The sequence below is a fragment of the Vicugna pacos genome, chromosome 14 (assembly GCF_048564905.1).
Source record: "Vicugna pacos chromosome 14, VicPac4, whole genome shotgun sequence".
Taxonomy (NCBI): domain Eukaryota; kingdom Metazoa; phylum Chordata; class Mammalia; order Artiodactyla; family Camelidae; genus Vicugna; species Vicugna pacos.
The window spans coordinates 21,083,872-21,095,985 of NC_133000.1; the positions used below are offsets into that span (position 1 = coordinate 21,083,872).

The 12,114-nt window shown below is 36.8% G+C and overlaps 1 protein-coding gene across 8 annotated transcripts in view; it reads right to left on the reverse strand.

The window, feature by feature from the left end:
• Window positions 1-12,114, reverse strand: part of NAA16 (N-alpha-acetyltransferase 16, NatA auxiliary subunit) — a 57,664-nt gene that overhangs the window by 33,755 nt on the left and 11,795 nt on the right. For 7 of the 8 annotated variants that reach the window (XR_012080034.1, XR_012080035.1, XM_072976321.1 and 4 more), the window contains 2 exons: window positions 6,995-7,114; window positions 4,542-4,637 (listed from right to left, as the gene is read on the reverse strand). Coding sequence is in view for 6 of the 8 variants with exons in the window: in XM_072976321.1 (XP_072832422.1) it covers window positions 4,542-4,637; window positions 6,995-7,114 (216 nt within the window). In the remaining 2 variants the exon portion in view is untranslated. The remainder of the gene's footprint in view (window positions 1-4,541; window positions 4,638-6,994; window positions 7,115-12,114) is intronic. The other variant, XM_072976322.1, reaches the window with a different exon arrangement.

Here is a 12,114-nt window from a genome sequence, read left to right on the forward strand (position 1 = left end):
CATGAATGGTTTAACCTAAAGTTAACTACTGAAATGACCTTTCTTAAGGCTTCCGTATGAATCACAATATTTTACCGAAATAACAACCCAAGTGGTTATTTTTACTTGTTGTAACTGACACCACTAAGTAAAACATGCATACCCAATATATTATAGATGTCATAAAAATTTGGAGAAAAAAATTCATCAAGTATAAAAAATAGATTCAACATTCATCACCTCAATTTACTATAAAGACTGTTTTCAGATGATCTTTAATCTTTTTATCAGAGGAAGTGCTGGAAAGATCTGATCTCTGAAACTATTTCTAAGTGTTAGGGAAGTAATCATGTATACTCAGTCCAGAGTGAAATTCTGTGTTGTCTTCATAATATGTGATTTTCAACAAGTTATATAACAAAGTATATACCAAGACAACAAAGAAGTAGTTTCAGAGATCAAATCTTTCCAGCACTCCCTCTGAGAATAAAGCAGAAGTTAACAATATTGTAGTAGGCAGTGGGAGATGTTGCTTACTTTGTGTATGGCGTTGTCAACTGAAAACCTCACTTAGCCATTGGAAGATGAGGATGACACCAGCCTCAAGGGCACACACTTGTGTGGCTCACAGAGGATGACAAGTATACAGTGGTAGCGGAGTGTCTGGCACACCATAACCACTCAATAAATGTCTATCACTGTATGCCGTGATATCTGACAGCCGCTCTGTTTCTATAGTTAAGAATGTTTTCCATATTTGCTATCACCCACTGAGAAACCTAGCATTTTGTCTTCATGTCAGAGGCTACTTTGAACTCCTCTTCTTGGTCAACTTTCTCAGTCTATTTAGATCATACTACAGATCTGATTTAAAAGGCGATACCCAGCTCTCAAGCATCCACAATATTGAAAGCCTCCTCTCCAACTAAACTATTAGTGAGACTGTGCAGGTAGCTGAGAGAAAGAATGAGGGAAATCGTACATACTGATACAGGACTGAACTCTAGACACAGAGTTAAGTGAAAAGGAAAACCAGGTGCCGGGCAAAGGGGGGAGAGAAAAGGAAAACTACCCCAAAACCCCACACACGTATGTATTTGCTTATATATGCACAAGGTATTTCTGTAAGAATACACTATCTACTGGTAACAATGGCTGTGTCTAGGGAAGCAAACTTGGTGGCCAGGGGACAGAAATACCAAAAAGACACCCTTTTATTTAGAACTTGCATAAACGTGTTGTCTAAACCAGAAGCCTACACAGCCACTCAACTGCTCGTCACATACTAAATCCCAAATTACTTACTATTTACCCATCTTATAATTATTTTCTTTACATATAAGAAAAACCACTTCACAAAAAAATATTATCTCCCTTCTTCCTAGTTATTTTTAAACAATTCTTTAGTACCCTCATAATCTTTCCTTTAGGGGAAAAAAAAAAGCCATCAATCATTATGTGCCTGTTTAGCAGTGCAGCTTATAAAACAGGCTGAATGACTACAAAGATGCCAAGCTAATTAACCACTAGATGTAGCACAGATTCACATAAAAACTGATGTCCCCAAAACCACTGGTAAAATAATGAACATAAACAACAAAATCTGATAAACGGGGAATTTATTTTATATAAGGGTGCATGTTCTCAGTGCAAAAAAGAAATTATAATTATGTGACCTCATGGAGATGTCAGTTAACACTATAGCAGTAATAATACTGAAATATATATATGTATCAAAAGAATAGACTATACACCTTAAACTTAACGGGTTATATGTCAATTACATCTCAGTAAAAAAAATAAACAGAAATAATCCAATGAAACAAAAATAAGATAAATAGGAACAAAACTTGATTAGCATTCTACACTGAATACTCTGAACTATCTCCTTCCCTCTCTCTCCTTGGCCAGTGGAGACTAATAGATCATGATAAATTAAAGTAGTTATTTTGAAAAGACAGGGTATAGCTCAATTGGTAGAGCGCATGCTTAGCATGCATAAGGTCCTGGGTTCAATCCCCAGTACCTCCATTAAGTAAATTAACAAATAAATAAATCTAATTACCTCCCCCCTCTAAAAAAAAAAACAGGAGTATTATATTTACAGTACCTAATACTTTAGACTGTGGGAGAATCTCCCCAGAACTTCTACTTTATTTACTAAACTGTAGGTAATAAACCTTTGAATCTAAATACTGGAGAATCTTTTTCAAAACTTGCTTTCTCAAGTTGCATCACATTTCTTGAAAAAGATCTTATTGCCTTTGATAATACTGAGATGCTTTTCTTATTATGCATAAAAATATTTCTAAACAGGCAAATAAAACTTAATCAAGTATTCAACTGTTGTAGAGATTCAATTAAGCAGTTGCATAATTCTATATATGGTCCCCCAGAGCTTTGTAAATTCATGCATGTTAGAACCTCACAGTGATGCTGTCCCTGAAGCCCTCAGCTGAGACCTCCCTTGTCAAGAGAACCTCTTAGCATTTCAAAGACAGGATGTCCTGGAGGGTCCAGGATGATTCCACTTCAACCTAAATCACACTTTAAAATCAACAACTGGCTCCAGGCTATACGTTAGTAAAAATGTGTCTCTTATCATCACTGGGAGTTTTCAGCAAACTTTGTTGACTACGGAAACAAATCTAAGCAGTGTAAACCTAAAGCCCCATGTTCCATAAAGGCACTATGGAACTAAAGAAGTCTTATTTGCAAGCCTGAAGCTAAATGAGTTTTCTTTCTTTTCCTAAGAGGCATGTGAATGCATATGGAAGCCCCGAACTAATATCCCAACTGGCACTATGAAACGCAAAACATAACCTGAGACATTAAAAAAAAAGGCAGCAGCAGCAGCAGCCAGACAGAAAAGAACACCTATAGTATGATTTCAATTATACAAAATGTCCAGAATAGGCAAATCCATAGGTACAGAAAGTGAGATCAGTGGCTGCCCAGTCGGGAGGAAGGGTCTGTTAACGGGTATGAGTGTTCTTTCTGGAGTGATGGAAATTTTCTGAGACCAGACAGTGATGACGGCTGCACAGCTCCATGAACATGCTAAAACGCTGAGCTGCACACTTTTTTAAAGTGAATTTTATGGTGAGTTCTATTTCAAAAAGCTGGGTTTTATTTTGTTTTATTTTTAAAAGGAGATATAGAAATGTGAGTCCAAGCATCTTCCAGAAGATACTTTACTAGGGAAACGCCCCTTCCTGTACAGTGTATCTCATCTTGGAAACTTACAACGCATATACTGAAAGTTCTACAGAAACCTGATTGCTGTGTTTAAGCAGAAGCTTCCCAAAGTCGCTTGACTGAGAACATCTAAGTATACCAGCACCCTCCCCACCAAGCCTATGAACATCCACTTGGACTTAATGTTCCCTGGAAAATATTAGAAAACCTGCTCTATTTCACAAAGGCCAAAACAAAAAAGAGACGATCAGAAGAATATTATTTATAATCTACAGAACTGAAAGGCACTATTTATTTTTAAATAAATTTGTATCTACTATCTAATTCAATACATTTATAAGAGGTATGTCATATATTTTTAAAGTCAGTGAACTAATAAAAAGCTTTCAATTTTTATGAATCTTTTGATAAAAAGAAAATAACATAATTATTCAAACAAATATTTCCATTATTAATGAGAATTCAATAGAAAATATGCTCCCTGTCCTCACTCCAGGCCAAGAATAGAGATTTTTAAGTTACATTAGCTTTCTAGGGTCTGACTGGTATTAAAGGACATGCCAGTTCCAATAAATAATGCATAATCCATAGCACTTTCAAATAAAAGATGACTTTAAGAAAAAGACACAATTTTCCATGAAGTCATTAACAAAGTCATAAGCTAGCTGAATAATATACTCTTTACCCCCTATAAGCTCAGAAGTAAATGAGTTCAGCTACATGCTACAACTTAGATCAAGGTCATGAGTATACTACCGTTCAATAAAAGCCAATCACAGAATATATAGCACAGTGCCCCAATTTACATAAAGCACAAAAGCAAGGTTTTTGGTTTTGTTTCTACAGATACAAAATACATGGAGCTCTACAAAAACAATGGCATGATGAGACACAAATCTCAGGAACACAGTCAACTCTGAGAAGAGAGGGTCCTCTTTGGGATTGGGGATATTCTTATCTTAAACACTGGTGGGCACGAGGGGCTCACAACTCCTTGAATTTGTGCTCTAAAAAAAAGATGTACAATTTCAAAACTTCTACCACTTAACTCAGTACCTCACATGTGATTTGTCATCAATTCTAGGGAATTTAATTTACCTTCTAAATATAGTGTTTACTTTTTAAAGTCACATAAGAAAAACAATTTTATATAGGTAGCTTCTGATACTTAAAACCAACATAAAGCTAAACCAACATAGATAATCTTAACAACAAATGCATAACAAGTTAATAACTGATCACTCCCACCCACAAGACTGGTGTAAATGTAAACTCTATTCCAGAAACAAGGTTTTAAAATGTGAATGATGTTGCGTAATCTCAACAAATAATTATTAGTGTTACAAAAGATATCCTAGTATTACCTGGGACAAGATTCAAAGGTAATCTTCTAGGTGAAATTGCTCTGGGGTACTGCTTACTAATTTCTTCATAAATTTGAAGCCTCTCTTCTAAAGTGCCTATTATCAGTAAATATGTGTGAGATTCAAAGTATCAAAACTTTTATCTATGACAAAATGCTAATAAACTTTAATAATTATGTTATAAATAAAAATCGCATTATCCATATTAACGCTGCTCTCAATCTTTCTAAGAATGACATTAAAATCACTGTGGCAGTGAAATAATATAATCAGCAAATTACCATTTTAGATCCAATCTTCAGAGAAATCTAAACTTCATTACAACAGATTCTACTACATGCAACTCAAATCATATACACACCAGACACACAGACTCAGGATACACTGCACTTCTCCTATAGCCCTGCATGCACAACTCGTGATCAATGTTCCTTTGTAACGTATCTTACAGAAATCCTCTAAATCAATGAAGCTTAACATATACTCCCACAAAAGTCTATAATGCCTACTGATGAGGCTTACAGAAGCAACAGTTTTAGGGTCATGACTGAGATATTTTAAAAGATGAACTAAATTTGTAAGGTAGCTTTGACACTTAAAATCTTCAGTGAAACTCCGTTATAAAGATCCCATCAGTACAGATTGTTTGAAATGACAATTATTTCTCCCAAACATAATGATACAAAATATATTTCTAAAAGAATATTCTATCTTCGCCCTCAAGACTAACCTAATCTTATAGTACTACAAAGAAGATCTATCTATAAGCTACAAGAGCAATTTGCAGAGTAGAATCTGGGTCTAATTTATTATTTTAAAAAAATATCCTGCATAATTTACTAAGAGAGACTACATGCATTATTTCATATAAGCCATGAGACAACAGCAGAATTTTAAGAAAAAGCAATAAAACTGTTTTTAAACTATAAGCTTTTAAGTGGATTTTAATTCAGACCAGAAAAATATAATTACTGTTAAGAATAACCCTTAGTGCTAGCAATCAAGGTATATTCACAGTAAGCATAGTGTTCAGTATTAAAGATTATAAACATGGCACTTTAAAAAGTGAAGTCCGATTTTGTTTAGACTCCTTCCTTCCCCCAATAAAATGTTTGGAGCTCCAATGTAGTTGAATTTTAAAAACTGGGATATGTGAGAAATAATTTTCACATTCTATTAACAATTTGGAGATCTCAGGAACTATTAAAGACTTCTACACTAAAATGTATATGAAGGCTATTGCGTATTTTTTAAAAGCAGTTCTTATATTTATGCCTAATCTTAGACAATGACAAGCCGTAAGTATAAAAAAATTCCTCCGCTACCCTACATAAAACAAGTCTTAGAAATGTTGTTAAATTAACATCATGACAAACCTAACCATCTCAGTGCCCTACTTGAAGTCAGAAGATGGAGCTCCAAAATTTACCATGGGGGAGAAAAGGTCCCAAGGAACCTAAAAAAGTAAAGTAATGTAATTAGTTTTGTAATCAATAATTTCATAGTAAGCATGGATCCAGACATATGGAACATATTATAACATTGAAATATCTGTATTATAAACATATCAGTAACTGGCAATTTAAAGAAAAATTATAGTTATCTCACATTTCCAACCTTCACACCTATGACTTCTTTCCTTGTGTTTTTAGAAAAAAGTATTGATCTAATCAATATTTTGATTTTCATCATTTTCTTGAGAACAATTATTTAAGGAAAAAAGTTTTTAATAACTTATGATATTAAATTTTAAATATAAACGTAGCTCATCCTATGGTAAATGAATGAGTAGCCACCTATTTACCATACTTTCTAAATTTAAAAATTCTGCTGCTTCCAATACTCTCAAGCTTCACAGTTATTTCGTTATCAGCTTCATAATTATTTAGGCCACATTTTAGCAACTGCCCCACAGACATTTAATTATGAAAATATTAGGGAAATTCTGGAATAATATTCTAGATTTCTGAAAAGAGTCAAGGTTATTTACTTTCAAAAAGATGATGCAAGACATTTTGTTTTACACAAATCAGCCTAGTTTGAAATTAAAAGAATACTCTTTGTGCTGATGCTATATAAAACATACTCTTAGAAAAATTTCTGTGGCCCAATTCTTGTGTTTAGAACTTGAGAGTAACAGATCTCTAATTCTTTAAAAATATTTAATAATTATGACATTACTCAGAAAGGGAATGCCCATTTTCTTCCCACTCTAGTTAGTCCAAATTGATAACATTTTAATGGATCAAAAAACCTAAAATTATCTCTATTTATCACTTAAGTATAAATATTTGAATTCATTTTCACTCCCATGTTTAACCTATAATTTTCCTAAATGGAAAAATGAATGCTAATATCAGAAATATGCATACTCAAATATTATCACAACTTTGTATTTTATTATACTTCAAATACTAGTTAAGAGAAGGTAGATGAGAAATATTATTACATACTAAGTTGTAGAGCTTTTTCCAGGCCTTCATAGTAACACCAATTTTCTGCATTCCGATCAATCAAGTTTTTGAATACTTCACTGGCTTCTTTTAATCTTCCCAATTTCAACAGCATTTCCCCTAAAATTAAGTTTAAATGTCACATTCATTTTACTTAAACATAAAATACCTTTCTGATGCCAGAGAGTTCACTAAGCATTATTAGTATAATAGATGTTAATGAAAGACAGAACTGTATGTGTTTCCCTTCGGGGCTTGTTACAGTTTAAACAACATAGATTAATTCACAGCTTGCCCTCAGAAATGAACCTCCATTTACACATTCTTAATATTCACTTCAGGCCCCTCCAACACCTATATATATATATATGATGGATATTAATTTGTTAATAAGTATCCTTGCATTATGCACACTTTTACACACACTTTAAGGTAAAGATACCCTACGTACAGATTGGTAAATAATTCTAATGAAATATCCCTGCCTTCCTACTTCATGATTTGAATCTACTTTTCCTAATCAATTCATAGGTTAAACAATTCTCCATTCAATTCCCTTGGTGTCCTTTCCAGGTCACTAAAATCAGAGAAGTTTAACTCACAAAACAGTAACACTAAATACTACTTCACAGCAAGAAACTGCACAAACCACGTTCACGTGTGGATCACCTCTAAGACTTAATTCTTTTCACTAAGCCAGACAAATTAAAGTGCGTGTGGGAAATGAGAATATAAACTTCTCACATATGATGGAAAGCACACCTAATCAAGATAAAAGGGAGAATTTCCAAAAAGAAAATATCTCAACTTCCCATCCCCAAGATTTCCCATTCCTTAAGAATCTGTTTCAAACAAATTACCCTTTGAAATGTCTTTCGTCATATACACTATTTTGGGTTTCAGCACCTTGGAGGAGGCAGCATACTATCGTAGTTATTATATATACTATTTTATTATTTATATATGTTATATATTACTCAAGTTCTACAGTAAGACTAAGTGTAATTACCAATTTTACCACCTTATAACTTTGTGACCTTGGGTAGCTTACAAAACTTGCATTTCTATCCCCTTACCTGGAAAATATCAACTGCATCAGTCTGCTTTTATGATCAGCTGAACTAATGTACTTAAAATGGTCAACACAGTACTTGGTACAAAGTGAATACACATAAATGTTTGCTACCTAAAACTGTAAACAGTATGTCTATACTATACTTCAATTAAAAAAATAATAAAAGAAAATAAACTATGGACATGCCCCATTCTTCCATAGGAGTAGACGACAGCAGTCATAAGGACTCACGAAAAGACATGAAAGAAACTTAAATGCACATTGTTAAGTGAAAGAAGCCAGTATGATTCCAACCCTGTGACATTCTGTAAAAGGCACAATATGAAGACAGTAAAAGGATCTCTGGTTGCCAGGGTTGGGGGCAAGAAGTAACAAACAGGCAGAACAAAGGATTTTTAGGGCAGTGAAACTGCTCTGTATGATACTCTAATGGTAAATAACATGTCATAATACATTGTTTAAAACCTAAAGGGTACACAACACCAAGAGTGAACCCAAATATAAACTACAGACTTTGGTGAGGGGCAGAGGGGAGGTGGGCTGTGCATGTATGGGGTCTGAGGGTATATGGGAGATCGCTGTACCTTCCACTTAGTTTTGATGTGAGCCCAGAACTACTCTAAAAAATAAAGTCTATTTAAATTTAAGAAAAGAAAAAAAGTAAACGCTCCAAAGTCAGAAAGATTATGTTCAGAAATTAATGCAACCTCCTAAAAGGCTGAGTGACTTTGGGTAAGTCTTAACCTCTCTAAGCTCCTTAGCTTCCTCAACTTCAAAATGGGGTAATAAACAACACCCGTGTTACAAGTGCTAAAAAAACCAAGTGAGAAAAAGTGGTTTAACCAATTACCACAGAGGAGTAAATAAATGTTAGCTAGCATTTTTATTAACCTTTAGAAGTCTGGCAACTACATGAGACTTTAGTTTTAAACTAATTATTAATTTAGATGGACATTCTATTTAATACAGTTTTGCTTAGGAAATGGGTAATTGATGAGCAAAGCTAAGGGTGAAAAAAAAACTTTCTCATTCTGTGTTGAACATTTTTAGCAAAGTACTTCTCAAGATGTTGTCTTCATAATTAGCACATAATGAAAATAAATGAATCTTGCTTTCACGATGATTCCAGTGTCATGATCTACAATTCTCCTCCTACTATATATGAAGATAAACACTGGGGGAGGAGGATGAATACAAAGGCAGCATAACATGCTGCTTACGAATATAGAAACTGGAAGAGGAGAAGCAAGATGGCAGAGTAGTAGGACGCTTGTAGCTCACCCTCTCCCACAAATACACCAAAACTCACATCTATGGACCCACTCAGCCAACCAGAGCACCTGCGGAACTCTGACAGAACATCACCCTCTCCAAAAGACAAAGACGCCAAAAATCTGGTAGGAGAAAAGGAAAAAAGAAAGAAGAAAAAGCAAAACAGTGCGGGACGATCCCAAGGGGAAGGAGCGGCAAAGGAGGACTGGTGCTCGTTCTCTGGATCTGCCCTCTCCAACGGAGAGGCCAGTGGGACAGAGGGGTAACCTCCGAGGCTCAGATCTGCCCCGAGCACCCCCTGACTGACAGAACTGAGTTAAACGGGCACAAAGGGTCCCCGCGACACCCAGCCCGAGATGCGAGCCAGCAGCTGGGACCAGGGCAGGCGGCCAGAGCCAGGCGGAGGACTGGGGTGGCTGCACTGAGGCAGCCCCAGGAGACTGCAGGGTGCTGCGCGTCGTGGCTGGGAGGGGATATGGAGCAGAACCACCTCAGTCCCCCATAAATTGCAAAAAAAGCAAAGCAACACAGCTGGTGTGCCCTGGGGGGAGAGGGGCAATATCCTCTGTCTCCTCAGACCTGCGCTGCTATTACTGGTACTTCTCGGGAGAAGAGAGGCCGGGTGCAGCCACAGCTGCCACCTCCTCCCGTGCGCAGCGTCCAGGCACCAGTGGGGCCAGACCTGAATCCGCGGGGGAGCAGGGGCTCCGCGTGCCGACCCAAGGCAGAGCAGGCAGCGGCACAGACCAGCGGAGCAACCGGTGCTGGGAGAGGGCGGGCGGCAACTCACTCTCCTGGCAGGAACGCAGCACCTGACCACAGTGCTGGGAGGGGGCGCGATCCGCCCACCTGCCTCCCCCAAGCACAGCATCTGACTGCAGCATCGGGAGAGGAATGACCCACCTGCCCACGGGTAAGAGCTCAGCACCTGACCCAGTGTTAGAAGGGGGCAATATCTGTTAGCCGACAGGCACTAGGAGCAGCACAGACGAGGGTGCCAACAGAGGGCCTCTGGAAACAGCAAGCTGAGTTCACAAAACAGGGCGAAGATATAAAGACCTCACAATAAAATCATTAAGAGCACACCATCTCCAGAACTAGACAACTGATAACTCCTTAAGCCACAGTGCCAGAGAGATATGAGCAATATGAAGAAGCAGAGGAACCACTCCCAATTAATAAAAGATCAAGAGAAACCCCCTGAAAGCACAATCAAGGAAATAGACATTGATGGCCTACTAGATCAAGATTTCAAAAAAGGAGTGATCAAAGTACTGAAGGAACTAAAAGAAACAGTGTTTAGAGATATAAAATAAGTCAAAAATGAAATAGAAGCTATAAAGAAGAACCAAGTAGAATTAGCCAACTCATTTGCTGAGATGAGATCTGACCTAAAGGCTGTACAAAGCAGGCTAGATAATGCAGAGGAACGAATAAGTGACCTAGAAGACAGGACAACAGAAAGCACACAATCAGAACGGCTGAGAGAAAAACAAATAAAAAACAATGAAAACAATATAAGGGACCTATGGGATAATATAAAGAATGCCAATCTTCGCATAATAGGGGTTCCAGAAGGGGAAGAAAGAACAAAGGGAATTGAAAAGGTCTTTGAAGAAATCATGACTGAAAACTTCCCAAACCTAAAGGAATCAAATATCCAAGTACAGGAGGTTCAGAGGGTCCCAAACAGGAAAGACCCAAACAGACCCACACCAAGACATATCATAATCAAGATGGCCAGAGTCAAGGATAAAGAAATGATCCTAAAGGCAGCAAGAGAAAAACAAAGAGTGAGTTACAAGGGAACCCCTATAAGGCTCTCAGCTGATTTCTCTACACAAACACTACAGGCCAGAAGGGAGTGACAAGATACATTCAAAGTCCTTCATGAAAAAAAGATGCAGCCTAGGATACCCTATCCAGCAAGGCTATCCTTTAGAATAGAAGGAGAGATAAAGAACTTCACAGACAAGCAAAAACTAAGAGTTTAGCAACACTAAACCCATGCTGAAAGAAATATTGACAGGTCTACTCTAAATAGAAAAGCAGGATGCTACAAAAATGAGAAACTCATAACTGGAAAGAAGACAACTGCCATGAATTACAAAAAGAATAAACACAAAATTGTTAAAGAAGACATCTAAATCATTAAGAGTGGGAGAGGGAAGCAAGGAAAGCCACTGTGGAAAACAGTATGGAGATTCCTCAAAAGACTAGGAATAGACTTACCATATGACCCAGGAATCCCACTCCTGGGCATAAATCCAGAAGGAACCCTACTTCAGAATGACACCTGCACCCCAGTGTTCATAGCAGCACTATTTACAATAGCCAAGACATGGAAACAGCTTAAATGTCCATCAACAGATGACTGAGTAAAGAAGATGTGGTATATTTATATGATGGAATACTATTCAGCCATAAAAACCGACAACATAACGCCATTTGCAGCAACATAGATGTTCCTGGAGAATGTCATTCTAAGTGAAGTAAGCCAGAAAGAGAAAGAAAAATACCATATGAGATCGCTCATATGAGGAATCTAAAAACAAAACAAAACAAAACATAAATACAAAACAGAAACAGACTCATAGACATAGAATACAAACTTGTGGTTGCCAAGGGGGCGGGGGATGGGAAGGGACAGACTAGGATTTTAAAATGCAGAATAGATAAACAAGATTATACTTTATAGCACAGGGAAATATAAACAAGATCTTGTGGTAGCTCATAGCGGGAAGAAAAAATGTGACAATGAATATATATATGT